The sequence below is a fragment of the Hydra vulgaris genome, chromosome 07, assembly GCF_038396675.1.
Source record: "Hydra vulgaris chromosome 07, alternate assembly HydraT2T_AEP".
Classification (NCBI taxonomy): Eukaryota; Metazoa; Cnidaria; class Hydrozoa; order Anthoathecata; family Hydridae; genus Hydra; species Hydra vulgaris.
In genome coordinates this window covers 17,370,561-17,389,667 of record NC_088926.1, presented here as the reverse complement: position 1 = coordinate 17,389,667, position 19,107 = coordinate 17,370,561, and the positions used below count along the sequence as shown (strand labels likewise).

The following is a 19,107-nucleotide window of genomic DNA, read 5'->3' as shown; positions in this document are numbered from 1 at the left end:
AAATTTATATGAAAAAATGCAAGAGACTCTTTTTCAGCAATAATGCAAAAAAGTTTTTATTACAAACAAATAACATTTTCAAAATCTCTATGAAAATACGCTTCTTTTGAGACACAGGTTAACCTACTTTTGAATAACATTTTTTCGACAATATGAGGGACTTTACCCCAAATACTAAAGATTTGAACCTAAATATCTTTACAATTTGACGTGATGGTAAAAAATGAGTTGCATATTTCAAATAAAAATGAGAAATGCTATACAAAAAACAAATTGTTTGCTCGGCACCAGGAAATTTTTTTTTTTGTTGACCTGTGTTATTTTCCAAATATTAGGAAAAATATTAATAATTCCAAATACTAGGAAATTACTTTTTTTCTTCAAAATCAGATCAACCAAAATTTTAAATTAATTTCGGTCACTTATGAATAATTTATAAATAAATAATTTTTGATTTTTAATAAACTTTTTTTTATCAATGTTGTTTATTGAAATAAATTTTTTTTTAATAAACAACTTCGTTGTTTGGAAAATAAAATTAAAAAGAAAAATGTCATTTAAATGTTAAGCTTGTGATATTGCAATGATGTTAAATAGGATATTAAATTTGTTTTATTGCAATTTGTTGAATGTATAGTGACTGAACAATCTCATTTGAAAAAAAATATAGAATGCTAGTTCTTATTTTAATTATTTTTTGTTTTATTATTATTTTTTAATTATTTTTATTAAAACAGATTCTATTTGTTGACCAGTCTCGCACCCCTACCTCATCTATTAGGCTAGTGTAAATTTTTATTACATTGCTTCTAGTTTAGGATGTTAAACGCTGGATCTTCTTAAATCAATGCATGGGTTTTGCTTGTGTTTCTGTTTTTGTGACTAGGCAACGCATTCTATTATCTCCTAATGACACTACAGCTCTAAAACATAGTTTTATGGTTCTGAGGCCAGCTGGTAGTCAGGTTTCCTGAACTTTGTGTAGCTCTCAGAGAGGCTGATTCCTCAACAGCTAAGAAATATCAAAGTATCAACAGTGCCATATTGCGCATGGATGGTGTCCCTGTTTGTACATTTAGTTTGCATTGTCGAGGCCGCATTTGGAGCTCTTTGTTATGGCTTATGGTTTATCAACATTGATAAGGCAACTGCTTGGGCTATTAAATAGTGTACTGAGTACTGCCTATGCTTTGAGTCAATTCATTAGCAAATTTACAAATAAATAAAATACCAAAAACTATAAAACCATCGCCATCACCAAGTTCTCTAAACCTATCATTAACTAATATTTGTGGTCTTCCAAGTAACTTTTCTTCAGTTAGGTCTTAACTCTTGCAAAGTTCACCAAACCTACTTCCTCTTTGTCAGATTTAAGTTCAGTTGTCTCATTTTGTGATCTTAGTGTTGATGGCTATCTTCTTTTAATTCGAAAAGACTCCAACAGTCACATGCTTGGCCTGGGCATTGAAACTCGTAAGAATTCACCCATTTGTCGTGAAACTAGGTTTGAATCCACAGACTATTTTTTTATGTTTAGCACCACTTCACTCTATCGCCTTTCTCTTTATTCTATATTGCTCTCCTTTATCTCAAGACTGCACTCTTTTTGATGTTATTTCTGATCGAATTGACCAAGCACTCTCTCTTTATCCATCAGCCAATATAGTTGTTGTCAGTGACTTTAATGCTCACCACTCTGAATGGCTTGGCTCTAGTGTCAGTAACTCTGCAGGCATTAAAGCCCACAACTTATACCTTTATCAATCCCTAACTCAAATAGTCAACTTTCCAATTCGCTTTCTAGACAACCCGAATCATTTACCTTCTTTACTCAACTTATGTCTTGTTTCTGATCCTAGTCAGTGCTCAGTTTCTCCACATTTACACTTAGGTGCTTCTGATCATGGTTTGATCTCTCTAAAACTATTATCTCATTCTTCTTCATCATCTGAATCCCCCTATCATCGTACCTCTTACAACTACTTTTTAGCTGACTGGGATTCTTTCTGTGATTTTCTTTGTGATGGCCCTTGGGGAGATATTTTGTCTTTCTGTTGACAAATGTGCTTCTTAAATAACTTTGTGGATTCAGACTGGCATGGAATCTTTTATTCCCTCTCAATGATTCCAGGTCAAGCCTCACTCTCCACCATGGTTTTCCTTACATTGTGCTGCTGTGATTGCCAATCGAAACCGTTACTTCCATATCTATCAGCAAAACCATTCTCCTAAAAACAGAGGTCTGTTTATTACTGCAAGAAACCATTGTAAAAAGGTTTTGTCTAATGCCGAAGCCCGCTATTCTCAGGTCATGAAATCTCGGATTATATCACAAAAATTAGGGCAAATCAGTTATTCTACCTCTTTTGTACTGTTCAGACCTAAAGACCTTGAAAATAGGGATAGCATCTGCTATCCCTATTTTCAAAAATTCTGGAGTACGATTTGATTCGTCAAACTACCGTCCCATTAGTCTTCTTCCTATCATAAGCAAGGTTTTTGAATTTTTAATTAACAAACACTTAATCTCTCATCTTAAATCCAACCCTCGGAATTAGGAAAAATGAGTTCGGCAATAATTTGCCGACCTCAATCTTTTTGAGGTTGACATCCAGTTGGCGATAACTATTTGATACAAAGGTGTGACCATAAAACATAGAAATTTTTTGCCGACCTCAAACACTTTCAGGTCAGCAGTAAGTTCGGCATTGCCGAATGCTGACCCTAATTCCGAGGGTTGTGAATCTACAAAACTTACTTTCTGATCATCAATATGGATTTTGATCTTCAGTTGATAACAGTAATAACCAATAGCTTTTATCATAAAGGTGGTTTATCATAAAGGTTATATTATATCATATTAGGTTTTTATCATAAAGGCATTAGGTGGTTAAAGCTATTGCTCCTGACATTTCTAAAGCTTTTGATAAAGTTAGGGATGCTGGTCTTCTCCATAAACTTTCTTCTTACGGTGTATCAGGTAACATCTTTAAGATCATTGAATCCTTCCTTTTCAATTATAGCATAAAAATTGTCCTCAATGGATAGCACTCTTCTTCTTATTCTGTAACTTCAGGGGTTCCTCAAGGCTCAATCCTTGTCATGATAAGAAGCCAACACTCTCTGATTGCTTGGAGGGAGCATTTGAGCTTAAAAAGGATCTCACTTCTTCTACAGCATGGGGCTCACAGTGGCTGGTGAAATTTAATTCAGATAAAACTCAATTTTTTCAGCCAATCGTTATCGCAATATTTTAAATCTTCCTATATTTATGAACAGTAATGTACTTGATGAGTCATTCTTCATCTTCTAGGATTAACTAATTAATAATTTAGATCTTTCTATATTTATGAACGGTAATGTACTCGATGAGTCAGTCTTCATCTTCTAGGATTAACTTTTACTTCCGATCTTCTTGGAAACTACATATCTGTTGCAAAATTAATATCTGCTAAGGTTGCACCTCTTTATTGAGTTTGACACTTTTTTACTCCTAATTCTATTCTCTATCTCTATAAATCTCAAAGCCAGCCTTGTATGGAATACTGTTGCCGTATCTGGGGTGGATCTTCTAAAAATACATTGTAAACATTATTATAGACCTGCACTTGCAGCCAAGCTCCAACCATTATCACATCACCTTAATGTTGCTTCTCTGTCTCTTTTCTACAAATACTATAATAAGCACTGCTCTAAGGAGCTAGTGTCTCTTGTGCCATCTACTAAAATTCATTCTCGTGTTACTCATCATTCAAGTCTCATCCTTTTTCTGTTACTGTTCCTAAGTGCTCTAAAAATTCTTATTTGTCTAGGTTTTTTCCTCAAACAATAGTTCTTTAGGATTCGCTTCCTTTATCTTGCTTTCCTGATTCATATAATTTGCAAATTTTTAAGTCGTCTGTCAATCGTTATCTTGCTCTACTATCTTCATCTTTTCTCTTCCAGTATCTTCCAACTCTAATTGTGGTTGCTTGCAGCCTTGTTGGAAGCGAAGATGTTAAAAAAATAAATAAAATATTCACGATATAAATTAACAATTTAGTTGTCTGTATAACTCAGAAAAAAAATGTTTATTTATGCCTGAGATATGAATGTTCAAAGCGTAAGAACTTAGGTAATTTTATGGTACATGTTTATATATATATATATATTTACATATATATATATATATATATATATATATATATATATATATATATATATATATATATATATATATATATATATATATATATATGTATATGTATGTATATATATGTATATATATATATATATATATGTATATATATATATATATATATATATATATATATATATATATATATATATATATATATATATTATATATATATATATATATATATATATATATATATATATATATATATATATATATTAGAGAGGTCCTTAAAACTACTTTTTTTTTTAAATGTCTGCTCAACCACTCAAAATGTGTTCGATACAATTAAATAATACAAGAGTAAAAAATTTTTCGAAAAAAAAATTTTTTTAGGGGTAGCTCAAGACCCTTAAACACCAGACAGGTCCATATAATTTTCAAAAAAATAGTTCTTCAAAAGTATATCATGCTGGGTCTCAAAAAAAGCAAAATTATATAAAAACTTAAACAAAAATAATCATCTCTTTATAAAAAAAAATTAAGAAAAAAAAATTACAACTTTTTTTTTCTAAAAATACATATTTTAAGTTTTTAGTTTAAAAATGTCATTTTCTAGCCATTGAAATCTAAAATAGTAATTTTTTTATAAAATGATAATTATTTTTGAAGTTTTTATTCAATTTTTTTTTTTTTTGAGACTCAGTACAATTTACTTTTGAAAAATTATTTTTTTAATGATTATAGGGATTGGACCCGTCTGATGTTTAAGGGTCTTATCTACTCCTAAAAATATTTTTTTTTTTGAAAATTCTTTAATTCTAGTATTATTTTATTACATAAAACACATTTTGAGTTGTTGAGCAGACATTTAAAAAAAATTTGTTTCAAGGACCACCTTAATATATATATATATATACATATATATATATATAAAATATATATATATATATATATATATATATATATATAATATATATATATATATATATAAAATATATATATATATATATATATATATATATATATATATATATATATATATATATATATATAACATGTGATTCCAAAAAATCTGGACAAACTTCCCGCCAATTTTCTCTGCGTTAATTTATCAATTTTGATTGGCTCCCACGCCATTTTGTAGAGAATTAAATTCTCTACAAAACTCATTAATTTTATACTGAGCAACAAATTTGAAATGATAAAAAAAGTTACTTCGAAACAAGATGACGTAAGAAAGCGAGTGTACGAGTTTATTGAAATTAACGCAGAACTTTCCAAAAACGCAATTGTAAAACATTTTATGATGGAAAGTATTCCAAGATCTACGCTCTACAATATTCTAAAACAAAAAGACAACAACATATTACCCGAACAACAAGTTGGAAGCGGTAGGAAAGCAGTTAAGATGACAAAAAAGAAGATCAAACAATTGGAAAAAAAAATCGAACATCAACATGGAATCAGTCAACGTTCTCTTGCTACAAAATTCAATGTCAATCAATCATACATATGCAAAACAATAAAGCAGAAGACAATCATTCATAATCATAAAAAAATTAAGGCTCCAAAAAGAACTCCTGAACAACAATCTCTTGTTCGTCCAAAGTACTCTAAATTGGTTAAAATTTTTCGAAAAAAACAGGTGATCATTGACGATGAATCATATTTTGGATTAAGTAATTGTAATATTTCAGGAAACAGTGGATTTTATTCATCAGATGTTACTACGACACCAAATGATGTTAAATTAAAAAGAAAATCAAAATTTGAACAAAAATTATTGGTTTGGGTTGCAATTTCTCCAAAGGGATTATCAAAGCATTATGTTGCACCTTCCGGTCAAGCTGTCAATGAAAATGTGTACATAGACAAGTGCTTGAGATCATGTTTGCTCCCATTTATAGAGACTGTTCATAAAGATGATGAAATAGTTTTTCGACCTGACCTTGCATCATCTCACTACTCAAAAAAAGTTCAAGAATTTTTGAAGTCCAAAAATGTCGAATATGTGCCCAGAAGTCAAAATATTTCAAACGTACCAGAATTGCGACCTATTGAAGATTTTTGGAATGAAATCAAGAGAGCAGTATATGCTAATTGTTGGGAAGCTAAAAATTTGATCCAACTGAGGAATTGTATCAACTACTGCTTCAAACATGTCGACATTGAGCGCGTACATCAACTTGGTAAATAGAGTTTTACAAGAGTTGATACAGTTTGCAGACAAGGAATGGAAAATTTGTAATTTTTTGTAATATTACTCTATGAACATTGCTCTTTTTGAAACATCGTTCAAAACTTAAAAAATAAGTCATCTTTCTAAAAATATTTTAAAATTTAGATTGTCCAGATTTTTTGGAATCACATGTTTTATATATATATATATATATATATATATATATATATATATATATATATATATATATATATATATATATATTTAAAACATCTTCGCTTATAACAAGGCTGCAAGCAACCACTAATTAGAGTTGGAAGATACTGGAAGAGAAAAGATGAAAATTGTAGAGCAAGATAACGATTGACAGACGACTTAAAAAATTGCAAATTATATGAATCAGGAAAGCAAGATGAAGGAAGCGAATTCCAAAGAGCTGATGTTCGAGGAAAAAAACTAGACAAATAAGCGTTTTTGAAGCACATAGGAACAGCCACAGAAAAAGGATGAGACTTAATTGAATGATGAGTAACGCGAGAATGAATTTTATGGTAAAAGTGACCTTAGCTCTTAAGAGCAGTCCTCATTATGTATCTGTAGAAAAGAGAAAGAGAAGCAACATTATGATGATATGATAATGGTTGGAGGTTGGCTGCAAGAGCAGGTCCAACTATGTTTACAATGCATTTTTGCACCTTGTCTAAAAGAGAATGGGCATCATTAGAAGATCCGCCCCAGATATGGCAACAGTATTCCATACAAGGCTGGATTTAAGATTTATAGAGATAGAGAATAGAATCCGGAATAAGAAAGTGTTGATCTCGATAAAGAGGTGCAACCTTAGCAGACCTTAGCATTTTGCAACAGATATATGGTTTCCAAGAAAGATCGGAAGTAAAAGTTAATCCTAGAAGATGAAGACTGGATGACTCATCGAGTACATTAATGTTCATAAATATAGGAAGATCTAAATTATTGTGAAGACCAGCATGCCAAACTTTATCAAAAGTTTTTGAAATGTCAAGAGCGATGGCCTTAACCTCTCCACCTTTATCTAATGCACGATAAAACCTATCGGTTATTACTGTTAGCAAATCAGCTGTAGAAAGAGAAGATCAAAATCCATATTGATAATCAGAAAGTAAGTTATTAGATTCAAAATGAGAGATTAAGTGATTGAATTAATATATAGAGATTAAAATAATATATATTAGATTCAAGATGAGAGATTAAATATATATATATATATATATATATATATATATATATATATATATATATATATATATATATATATATAAACATATATATATATATATATAAACATATATATGTACAAATATAGTTATGGCCAATAAAATCCAACCACCTAGCATTTATGGCGTAAATTTAATTTGTACTGTGTAGTGTATGCACTTTTGCAAGAAAACGAAATCCTGTTTTTCAAAATTACAAAATAATTCACAGAATTGACTACAATATTCACACTAGGAGGCAGTTGAGTAAGAACTTTCAAACTTATGTATGTCTTTCAAAACTAAATGAAGTATTTCAGGTTTTTGCTTTTATTGTTTTATTATGAAGTATTATGTTTTCAGGTTTTTGAGTGGTAGTTCTAGGTTTTTTACAGGATTTTCATGAATTTATCCATCTATTGACTTGATATGCTAAAAAATATTATGAACAGTTGTCATAAGCAGTCATCTTCAAGCCAGCAGCAATCATTCATTCAGACTTGCCATCTTCAATTAAAAGTTCTACATGTCCTCATTAAATTACACATAATTTTTATGTATATAGTGCATCAAAGATAATTTTCTATTAGTTGATATACTTATGCAATCATCCATGAAACACATTATATTTTATTTGCCAGTATATTTTTCATTTTCTATTAAAACAAGGCGCAAATTAACTCAGATTACAAAAACTTTTGCAGAAAAGACAAAAAACTGCATTACTACTTTAACTAACTTCAGAAGTTGAACTTAAAAAATAATTTTTTGGTAATACTTGTGTTCCAAAAAGTACATGCTCTAATTTTAATTTGGCTTTGCCAGACTTTACAGACAAGTAACCAAAGGTCCAACCAGGTTTTTTCATAAAACTTTCATTCAGGAATATAAAAGTGTTTCTTTATTTGTCCTATATAGTAAAACAACACTAAATTATTCAAAACTAGTTTCACATCTTTTAAAACTAAAAATTATAAAAATTAACATTTAAAAATGAATATTTATTCTACTCACATCTGGGTATGTTTTCATGTATCTTGAAAGGTGTTTTGAACTATAGCTAATGTCACTGTCACCAATACCTGAAAAATTTATTTTTATAATTTTTATTTATAATTTTCAAGACTAATTATTTTCGTAAGTTAACTCTTTTTGTCTTCTAATTGTGTCTTGCCTTATCCATCCCTGCATATTAGCCTTATAGCTAATAATAGGTTTTACGACTATGTACTTAATAGCCAAAATCCTATTTTGTAATCATGTTTTTTAAGGAATATTGAGTTGGTCTAAACTCACGGTTAATAATTATATGCTTTTAAAAAAATAAATATATATATTCTACATTGACTAAGGGTTTGGGTTAGGGCAGCTATGTGTTCTTTTTATTATTCTATGTTTTTTCTATGTTTGTGCAAAAAAATGGTATGGATTTAGGTCAGCAAAAAAAGTCAGTTATATATTAATAATATATAATAAATAAATAAAAATAACAAAAATAAATGTAAAAAACTTTTATTTTATTTTTATTTATATATATATAAAAAAATAAATTTATATAAATAAAAATAAAATTAAAAAATAATTATATTTATGATAAAAATAGTATAAAAAAAGTAAAAAAAAAAAAAACATAACGGGAACAAAAAAATCATATATATATATACTCCTAGTCCCCGTAAACGCTGACTAGGAGTATATACATATGATTATTTCAATATTTTTCTTTGTATATAATTGTTTAAAAACTTTTTGATTAAAAAATGAAAAAGAAAAGAAAAAAATTTGAACTAATAAACAGCATTAATTGCATAAACTGTTAAAGTTCAGCTTTTTAATTACAGGAAATAAGACATAAAACATTAGAATGGAATAGAAAAGTATAGAGTATAGAGGTATCAACTTAGAGTTGGTGTTGGTAGCATTTACATATAAAAGACCTTTTTTCCATTATTCTATATATATATCTACTATTTGCTACTGTATAATTAATTCTCTATAGTACTATTACATTTTTAAATTTTGAAACATTATTCCAGAAAAAAAATAAGAAATAATTTTTTTTTCGTAATAATATATGTTCTTTATATGTAAATATTACCTGCTCAAACCCAAACCTTGTATGTACTAAAGCATCAGCCTATGAATTTCATTGTGTAATCAATGAAGTTTCATGTTCACCTGTTATAACTGATCATTATCATACTTAAATAAATACTGCCCAAAAAATTAAATAATTATTTAGATTAGAATTAAACTGCCCTGACTTGAACCACCAGTCACTTATCAAATCCTAATTGTCGGTATATACTACATGTAACTTTACAGGTGATGTTCTATATGTTCTTATTCTAAAATTCATTGATTTATATAAATAAAAAAGATACCTAACAAAGGAGATACAACAAGATGAAAGCCAAGAAGGGTGATACCACACATTGCATCTCTTAAACCTTTTGAATTACAGCCTTTATCAAGAAGAAAAAGACCCTGTTCCTAAATTAAAATTAAAAAAAAAAAAAGTGTAAAACTCAGTAGATTAGTATTAGATATTTTCTTATTTCTTTTATATTACTTAATTATTTTTTTATAGTACATTATGATTACTTTGCTGTAATAATTGGTAAAATTTTTGTTCAACAAAATTAAGTTTAATGAAGAGAACTTTATGTTAGCTCTTCTTAATTTTCAAACACACAAACAACAAAGAACACATCGCTGGAATTGCTAGACAGTATGTATCTTTATAAATACTGCCTGGTAATTTTATTTTTAGATTTTATATGTGACATTTTTTGAATATTTGATTTTTCATAAGAATAAACCACTTGTTACATCCTTTACATATAAAAATTAAAATGTCTATATTTTTAAATGTGTAAAATAAAATTTATTAAAATTAAAATGTAAAATATTTTTATAGTGAAATATAAAAAAATTTTATTAAACAAAACAAAGCTTATAATGTCAAACAAGAAAAAATTTAAAAACAAGAAAGACAGTGAGGTAGCTTTTTTGACATTTTTTTGAGTTGAAAAACGATTAAATCTGAAAATTATCCTAGTAATGTCTGAAAGTGTGAAATTAGCAATCAAAATAAAATGCAGCAAGTCTTTTATTATTGATTAGCTATTTTCATAATTCCTTCATAATTTAATGATGAATAACTTCCATATGTAAATTAAAGAACATTTAAAAAAAAAAAAAAAAATCAACATGATCAACTTTAGCTTTATTTTGAATGTATATTTTATCCTATTAAAATAATTCAAATACACTCTTAAAAAAGTTCCGGTAAAATTTGCATGAACTGTTCAGGCTATTTTTTACGCCTGTAAACAACTGAGAGTTGGATTGTTGATGATACCTTTTGCCTGAACAGTTCAGGATTAATTTAGATCAACAGTTACTGTTGATATAAATTAATCCTGAACTTTAGACAAAATGCACGAACCTGTAAAAACCTGAACTTTTAATATTAATTTTTTGCTTTTAAAAGAATGTGCTCGGTAATGTTAAAAAATTTAAACACTCAAGAGTTAATTCATCATTTGATTTCAAAAGGAATTTCTGTGGAAACAACAGCTAAATTGTCGAGTAAGTATTTATTACATAAATTTAACTAGTTGAAATAACTTTGAAAATGCTATCTTTCGTAAACTTAATATTTTAAGGTGAAGATATTGGCGGAGATGCATTTTTGCAAATGAACTCTGTTTTGTTTCATTGCATTGGAATAAAAATGGGTCAAGCAATAAAGCTTCAGTCTCTTGTTGCAGCACAAAAGGTGAACTTAATATTATTATTTACTTTTTATTAAGGATGTCAATGTGTTGTTACCTTTGCCCCAAAGATTTTTCAACTGTTGCTTGTTACATAATTGACTTGAGAAATGTTCATCTTTTATTCGAGCCTTGTCAACTTAGGTGTAATGTCGGTGGTTGTATACAATTGTTTACTACATATAATATGCTAAGAAAACATATAAATAAAGATCATACCGGTTTTGTAGCTAATATTGATCAAACATTGTAGTTAATATTGATCGAACATAAGTTGTGAAAATCCAGTAACACCTAATTCTGAAGGTAAAAGTAAAACTAAAATAGACAAAGTATGTGAGAAAAAAATTAAAGATGTTGCCTCACTTATTATTGATGAGTATGGATATCACAAACAGCATTATTCCTTTAAGTACTTCAGAGTTTGTTAAGAACTGTTCACAAAACCCTATTAAAGACATACTTAGTTATTTACTAGGTAAAACAGTTTCAGTACTGGAAACATGTAGGTGTGAGAAGCATGTAATAGACAACTTAACAGAAGAGTTTAACAGATGGAAAACACCTTTTAGTGGAATTGATTCACAACATCAAATATTATCATATTTGAAAAATAAAGGCCTTTATGTTGAACCAGTACCACATTTAATGGGTGAACGATGGGATACTAAACGTGACAGAAAGGCTAAAAAGCAAATACAAGTCAAAGTAAAAGATTTTTTTATTACATACCCATTGAAAGCACAATAAAGCTTGTGTTGCTACAGCCAAAAGCCATGAGTATGTTAAAAGTGGAGCATCTATCTAACTTTGAATTTGTTGAAGATTGGTTTTGTGGTAAAAAAGGTAAAAAGTAAATGGCATATGCTAAATTTAAATTTCCTAAAAATTTCCCTTTGTTTATTCAAATATACTTCGATGAAGTAGAGAACACAAATTCTCTTGGATCAAAAACAGGCATTCATAAACTTAGTGCTTTTTATTTTGTGATAAAGAACTTTCCTCATGCAGCAAACTCATCCTTAAACAATATTCATATGTTAACATTAACTCATGCAATAGACATAAAGAAATATTCAGCAGAGCCAGTGATAAAAGTGATTGTAAATGAATTGCAAAAACTTCATGACAAAAGATTTGATATTTTTATGGAAGGCAAAAAAACTAACTTTAGATGTTTGCTAACCAAAATTGTTGAAGACAATTTAGGTCTGCACTTTATACTAGGATATATGGAAAATTTCAGTACTGTTTCATTTCCATGTGACATGTGTATATTATCAAATATTGACATACATCATGTTTTTAAAGAAGACAAACAAGCTCTAAGAACCGATATTTTTTACAACTCTCAAGATGCAAAGTGGGGAAATTTCTAATAAGAATTGTGGAATTAAACGGTTTAGTTGTTAAACTGAATTGCCTTATTATTATCTTGCTTCAAATGATTCTGCAGACATAATGCATGATATTTTTGGAGGAGTTATTTCGTGTGAAGTTAAATTGTTTCTTTATGATGTGTTATATGATGTCAAATGTATGTCCATTATATAACTGAATAGGCACATCAAGTTTATGGATTATGGTATTGTCTGCAGCTCAAAACCTAGGACTATTAATGAGTCACGCATGAAAAGTACTGACTCTTTACTAGGTCAATGCTCTGCTCAGATGTTTACACTGTTTATGTATTTGCCACTTATTTTGTCTGATTTTTTTGATAAAGTAGATACACAAAAGTAGAAACTTTACCAAATCTTAAAACAATTGTGTGATGTAATTTTATCTCCAAATTTAAATTGTTTACAAATCACATATATCGAGGAACTAGTAATGGAACATTTATTAATGAAAGAATGTTATCCTGAGAAAAAACTTCTTTATAAGCATCACAGAATGATTTATTATGGAACTATTATAAAATGAAGTAGATCTTTCTTCACATGATTGTTATAAGATATGAAGCAAACATAATTTTTCAAAAAGATTAGCTCATATTGTTTGCAATTTTCAGAACATTTCTTTTTCAATTGCAAAAGACATCAAATTACTCATGTCTTAGCTTGGATGACTAAGGGTTCCCTAAAAACCATTACTGATGTAAAAAATGGTGAAGTGTTTTTAGTTTCAGAATTAGAGAGCAAAAATCTAATTATTCCCTTTATTAGTGAAGAAAGTGAAGTTTTAGCTGTTGATTGTGTTACCATATTGGGCCAGAAATACAGATCAAGTGAAACAATTCTTTATGATTTTAATAGTGATGGTGAACCACGTTTTGCTCAGATTGATTTGTTCATAGTGAAGCTGTGTATTTTTTCACAACAAAGTGGGTTGTCCACATATATTGCAATCTATCTTTATCTTACTGTTGTTCACTAGATAACCAAAAACTATGTGTAATAACATGTGACATAATAGATTTCAAATCTCTTAATGCAATGCGTTGTTTGAAAATAAATTGCCAGTTCATGCACATTATTTTGAATCATCAACTATGTCAAGATAACTTTTTATACCTACCCCATGAAATATCTTGCAATAAATATTTGTTATATGTAGTTTAATATTTTCTGATAAGTTTTGTGGCAAAAACAATCTGTTTATTATACAGTAGTCTCTCGCTTAATTGCGCAAATTGAAACAGGCACTGCGGTGCGCAATTAACTAGGAGTGCGCAAATAAGAAAAAGATAAGAAAAAATTTAGCAAACTAAATTATTAACTATATAAACAAATCTTTATTAGGTAATATATTATGCATGAAGGAAAAAGTCATGAATTGTAGGCTGATATGCATTCTGCAGCTTTTCTCGTTTAATTTTCATAATTACTGACTTAATAAGCCATAAGAAGGATAAAAAAGTTGGAATAAGAGAACTGTGAATAGACAGCTAAATTTAAAATGAAGTTTTTTTATTAAAGTTTTTTCAATGAGACTTGACTGATAAATCGTTAAAACTTATTATTATCTGTTTAAAACAAGATTTATCATTTACTTCTATTCGAATTTGTATTATTTATCTATTTAGATTCTGATAGAATCATTATCTCAAATTATTTATGATAAAAACTAGTTTTTAACTTAACATAGGAGAATAATAGTTACGTTTTCTGATCTAATTACACTTTCAACAAAAAACTCAGTAAAAAATTGTAACACAAATATTTTGGGCCTAAACGCGCAATTAACTGGGATGCGCAACTAATTGGGTAAGCAATTATCAGTCAGATCAGGTTATCCTGCTACTGGTAACATGTAACCCAGTACAATCTGCTTCATGTCCTGCTGCCTTGTAGGATACGCCTTTTTAGGCGAAGGCTAGGAGATGCCAACTCCAATTTGAAACATCCCCTGCCTTGGGGCTCTTGGTTGAGTAAAGGCTAGAGATAGTGTCTCGATAAAATTACTCATCTTGGGCAGATGTTAAATGCACCCAGCTACTGTCTTGTAGAAGGCCTCCTAGGCAAAGACTTAAGGGGTAAACAGATTCTATCTGTTAACCAGCATCGCAACCCTTCTTCATCTATTAGGCTGGCGCAGATGTATTTTAATACATTGTTTCCAGTTGAGGATGTTCATTGCTGGATCTTCTTGACTCAATGCATGGGTTTTGCTTGTGTCTCTGTTTTTATGACTAGGCAACTCATTCTATTATCTCCTAATGAGGGTACAGCCCTAAAACTCAGTTTTATGGTTCTGAGGCCGGCTGGTAGTCAGGTTTCCCGAACTCTGTGGTAGCTCTCAGAGAGGCTGATTCCATCAACAGCTGAAAAATATCAAAGTATTTAACAGTGCCATGTTGCGCATGGATGGTGTCCCTGTTTGTACTTTTGGTGTGCACTGCAGAGGCCACATTTGGAACCCTTTGTTACGGCTTAGGGTTTATTAGTAGTAATGAGGCAATTGCTTGGGCTATTAAACAGAGATCTGAGTACTATCTATGCTTTGAGTCAAGTTCTTCAATCTAATTTAAAATGAATAAAGTACCGAAAACTATAAAACACAAAAAACCATCATCATCACCAAGTTCTCTAAACCTATCATTCACTAATATTCGTGGTCTTCGAAGTAACTTTTCTTCTGTTGAGTCTTATCTCTTGCAAAGTTCACCAGACCTACTTGCTCTTTGTGAGACTAATTTGAGTTCAGCTGTCTCATCTTGTGATCTTAGTGTTGATGTTTATCTTCCTCTAATTCGTAAAGACTCCAATAGTCACATGCTTGGCCTCGGCATTGACATTCGTAAGAATTCACCCATTTGTCGTGAAACTAGGTTTGAATCCACAGACAATTCTTTTATGTGCTTTCGTTTAGCACCACTTCACTCTATTGCCTTTCTCTTTGTTCTATATCGCTCTCCTTCATCTCAAGACTGCACACTTTTTGACGTTATTTCTGATCATATTGACCAGGCCCTCTCTCTTTATCCATCAGCTAATATAGTTGTTGTTGGTGACTTTAATGCTCACCACTCTAAATGGCTTGGCTCTAGTGTCAGTGATTCGGCAGGCATTAAAGCCCACAACTTTTGCCTTTCTCAATCCCTAACTCAAATAGTCAACTTTCCAACTCGCTTTCCAGACAACCCGAATCATTTACCTTCTCTACTCGACTTATGTCTTGTTTCTGATCCTAGTCAGTGCTCAGATTCTCCACATTCACCCTTAGGTTCTTCTGATCACAGTTTGATCTCTCTAAAACTAATATCTTGTTCTTCATCATCACCTGAATCCCCCTATTATCGTACCTCTAACAACTACAGTAAAGCTAACTGGGATTCTTTCCGTGATTTTCTTCGTGATTGCCCTTGGGTGGGAGTCTTTCGTCTTCCTGTCGACAAATGTGCTTCTTACATAACTTCGTGGATTCAGGCTGGCATGGAATTTTTTATTCCTTCTCGACGATTCCAGGTCAAGCCTCACTCTCCTCCATGGTTTTCTTCACACTGTGCTGCTGCGATTGCCAATCGAAACCGTTACTTCCATATTTATCAGCAAAACAATTCTCCAGAAAACAGACGTCTGTTTATAACTGCTAGAAACAATTAAAAAAAAAAGGTTTTGTCTAACGCCAAAACCCTATTCTCAGTTCATGAAATCTCGTATCTCATCTCAAAAATTAGGCTCTCGTGACTTCTGGAGAATCTTTAATAATATCAATAATAAGGGCAAATCTATAATTCCACCTCTCTTGTATGGTTTAGACTTTGTCACCTCACCTAAAGACAAAGCCGAATTGTTTGCTAAAAACTTTTCATCAATATCATCTCTTGATTCCACTAGTTGCGTTCTACCTGATATTGCCAACAAACAGGTTGATCCATTGCTTGACATTCATATCACTCCAGCATCTGTATCTAAAGTGATTTCCTGCTTAGACTCTTCTACAGCTTGTGGCCCGGACAACATACCTGTTATTTTCTTGCAGAAGTGTTCTCCGGAGCTGTCGTCTATACTCTCAAAGCATCTGTTATCCCTATCTTCAAAAATTCTGAAGAGCGATCCGATTCGTCTAACTACCGTCCCATAAGTCTTCTTCCTATCATATGCAAGGTTTTTGAATCTTTAATTAACAAACACTTAATTTCTCATCTTGAATCTAATAACTTACTTTCTGACCATCAATATGGATTTCGATCTTCTCGTTCTACAGCTGATTTGCTAACAGTAATAACTGACAGGTTTTTTCGTGCATTAGATAAAGGTGGAGAGGTTAAGGCCATCGCTCTTGATATTTCAAATGCTTTTGATAAAGTTTGGCATGCTGGTCTTCTCCATAAGCTTTCTTCTTATGGTGTATCCGGCAACATCTTTAGGATCATTGAATCCTTCCTTTCCAATCATAGCATAAAAGTTGTCCTCGATGGACAACACTCTTCTTCTTATTCTGTAACTTCAGGGATTCCTCAAGGTTCTATCCTTGGCCCTATACTCTTTTTAAATTACATTAATGATCTTCCAGATATTCTCACATCTAAGGTGGCATTGTTCGCTGATGATACTACCATTTATTCTTGTCGTGATAAGAAACCATCACCCTCTGATTGCTTGGAGGGGACATTTGAGCTTGAAAAGGTCTCACTTCTGCTACAGCATGGGGCTCACAGTGGCTGGTGAACTTTAATTCAGATAAAACTCAATTTTTTTCAGCCAATCGTTATCGCAATAATTTAGATCTTCCTATATTTATGAACGGTGATGTACTCGATGAGTCACCTGCTCTTCATCTTTTAGGATTAACTCTTACTTCCAATCTTTCTTGGAAACCATATATCAAATCAGTTGCAAAATTAGCATCTGCTAAGGTTGCATCTCTTTATCGAGCTCGTCACTTTCTTACTTCGGATTCTATTCTCTATCTCTATAAATCTCAAATCCGGCCTTGTATGGAATACTGTTGCCATATCTGGGGCGGATCTTCTAATGATGCCCATTCTCTTTTAGACAAGGTGCAAAAATGCATTGTAAACATTGTTGGACCTGCTCTTGCAGCCAACCTCCAACCATTATCACATCGTCATAATGTTGCTTCTCTTTCTCTTTTCTACAAATACTATAACGGGCACTGCTCTAAAGAGCTAACATTTCTTGTGCCATCTACTATAATTCATTCTCGTGTTATGCGTCATTCAATTAGGTGTCATCCTTTTTCTGTGACTGTTCCTAAGTGCTCCAAAAACGCTTATTTGTCTAGTTTTTTTCCTCGAACATCAGCTCTTTGGAATTCGCTTCCTTCATCTTGCTTTCCTGATTCATATAATTTGCAATCTTTTAAGTCGTCGGCAATCGTTATCTTGCTCTACAATCTTCATCTTTTCTCTTTCAGTAACTTCCAACTTTAATTAGTGGCTGCTTGCAGCCTTGTTGGAAGCGAAGATGTTTAAAAAAAAAAAAAAAAAATTATACAAGAAACTATTGTAGATTTAGTTACATACATACATATATACCCTCAGAATTAGAAAAATAAAATTAGTCAGAAATAAAATGCAGACCTTAAACTGTTTTAAATAGGCAAAAACATATTTTTACAAAGGTTTCACCATAAAAGATAGAAACCAAGTCGATAAATAATGGCTGACCTGGGAGACTTTTAGTTTGGGAGTCAGGTCGGCATGTAATTTTAATTTTGAGGGCTGTATATATATATATATATATATATATATATATATATATATATATATATATATATATATATATATATATATATATATACATATATATGTATATACATATATATATATATATATATGTATATGTATATATGTATGTATGTATGTATATATATATATATATATATATATATATATATATATATATATATATATATATATATATATATATATATACATATATATATATATATATATACAGTATTGGACAAAACATTTGCAACCAACATCGAACAATGCTAAAAAGTGTTCCTAATTTTACATGTCTTGAAAACGAAACGAACTATACTACCACAGCAAACAGTTCAGGAGTCTGGAGTCATAGCATGCCATGACATGAGCAATCAGCTGACAGGTGACAGCACGCAGGCAGAATTTTTTTGACAAGTGCCGTTTTGCAGCGGACAAAACAAGTGCAACTTTTTTGGTTTGTTTCATCTTCTTAAGTCTGGTCCGTGTCAACGTCACGGAAGTTTTTCAATAATTAAAGGAAGTATCCAGAAGTTTCCAGAAGCATGCAGAAGCTTCCAGAAGTTTCCAGAAGAAGCATCTGGAAGCATCCAGTAGCATCCAGAAATATCCAGAAACATTCAGAAGCATCCAGACGCATCCAGAAGCTTCCAGAA

General features: G+C 30.6%; 1 protein-coding gene across 1 annotated transcript in view; it reads right to left on the bottom strand.

Annotated features, from left to right (window-relative positions):
- The window catches only part of LOC101240322 (tetratricopeptide repeat protein 39B), a 64,222-nt gene that overhangs the window by 15,562 nt on the left and 29,553 nt on the right, over positions 1-19,107 (bottom strand). Inside the window, exons 9-10 of the mRNA XM_065801227.1 lie at positions 9,919-10,027; positions 8,549-8,616 (exon numbers count right to left, since the gene is read on the bottom strand). Coding sequence (XP_065657299.1) covers positions 8,549-8,616; positions 9,919-10,027 — 177 coding nt within the window. The remainder of the gene's footprint in view (positions 1-8,548; positions 8,617-9,918; positions 10,028-19,107) is intronic.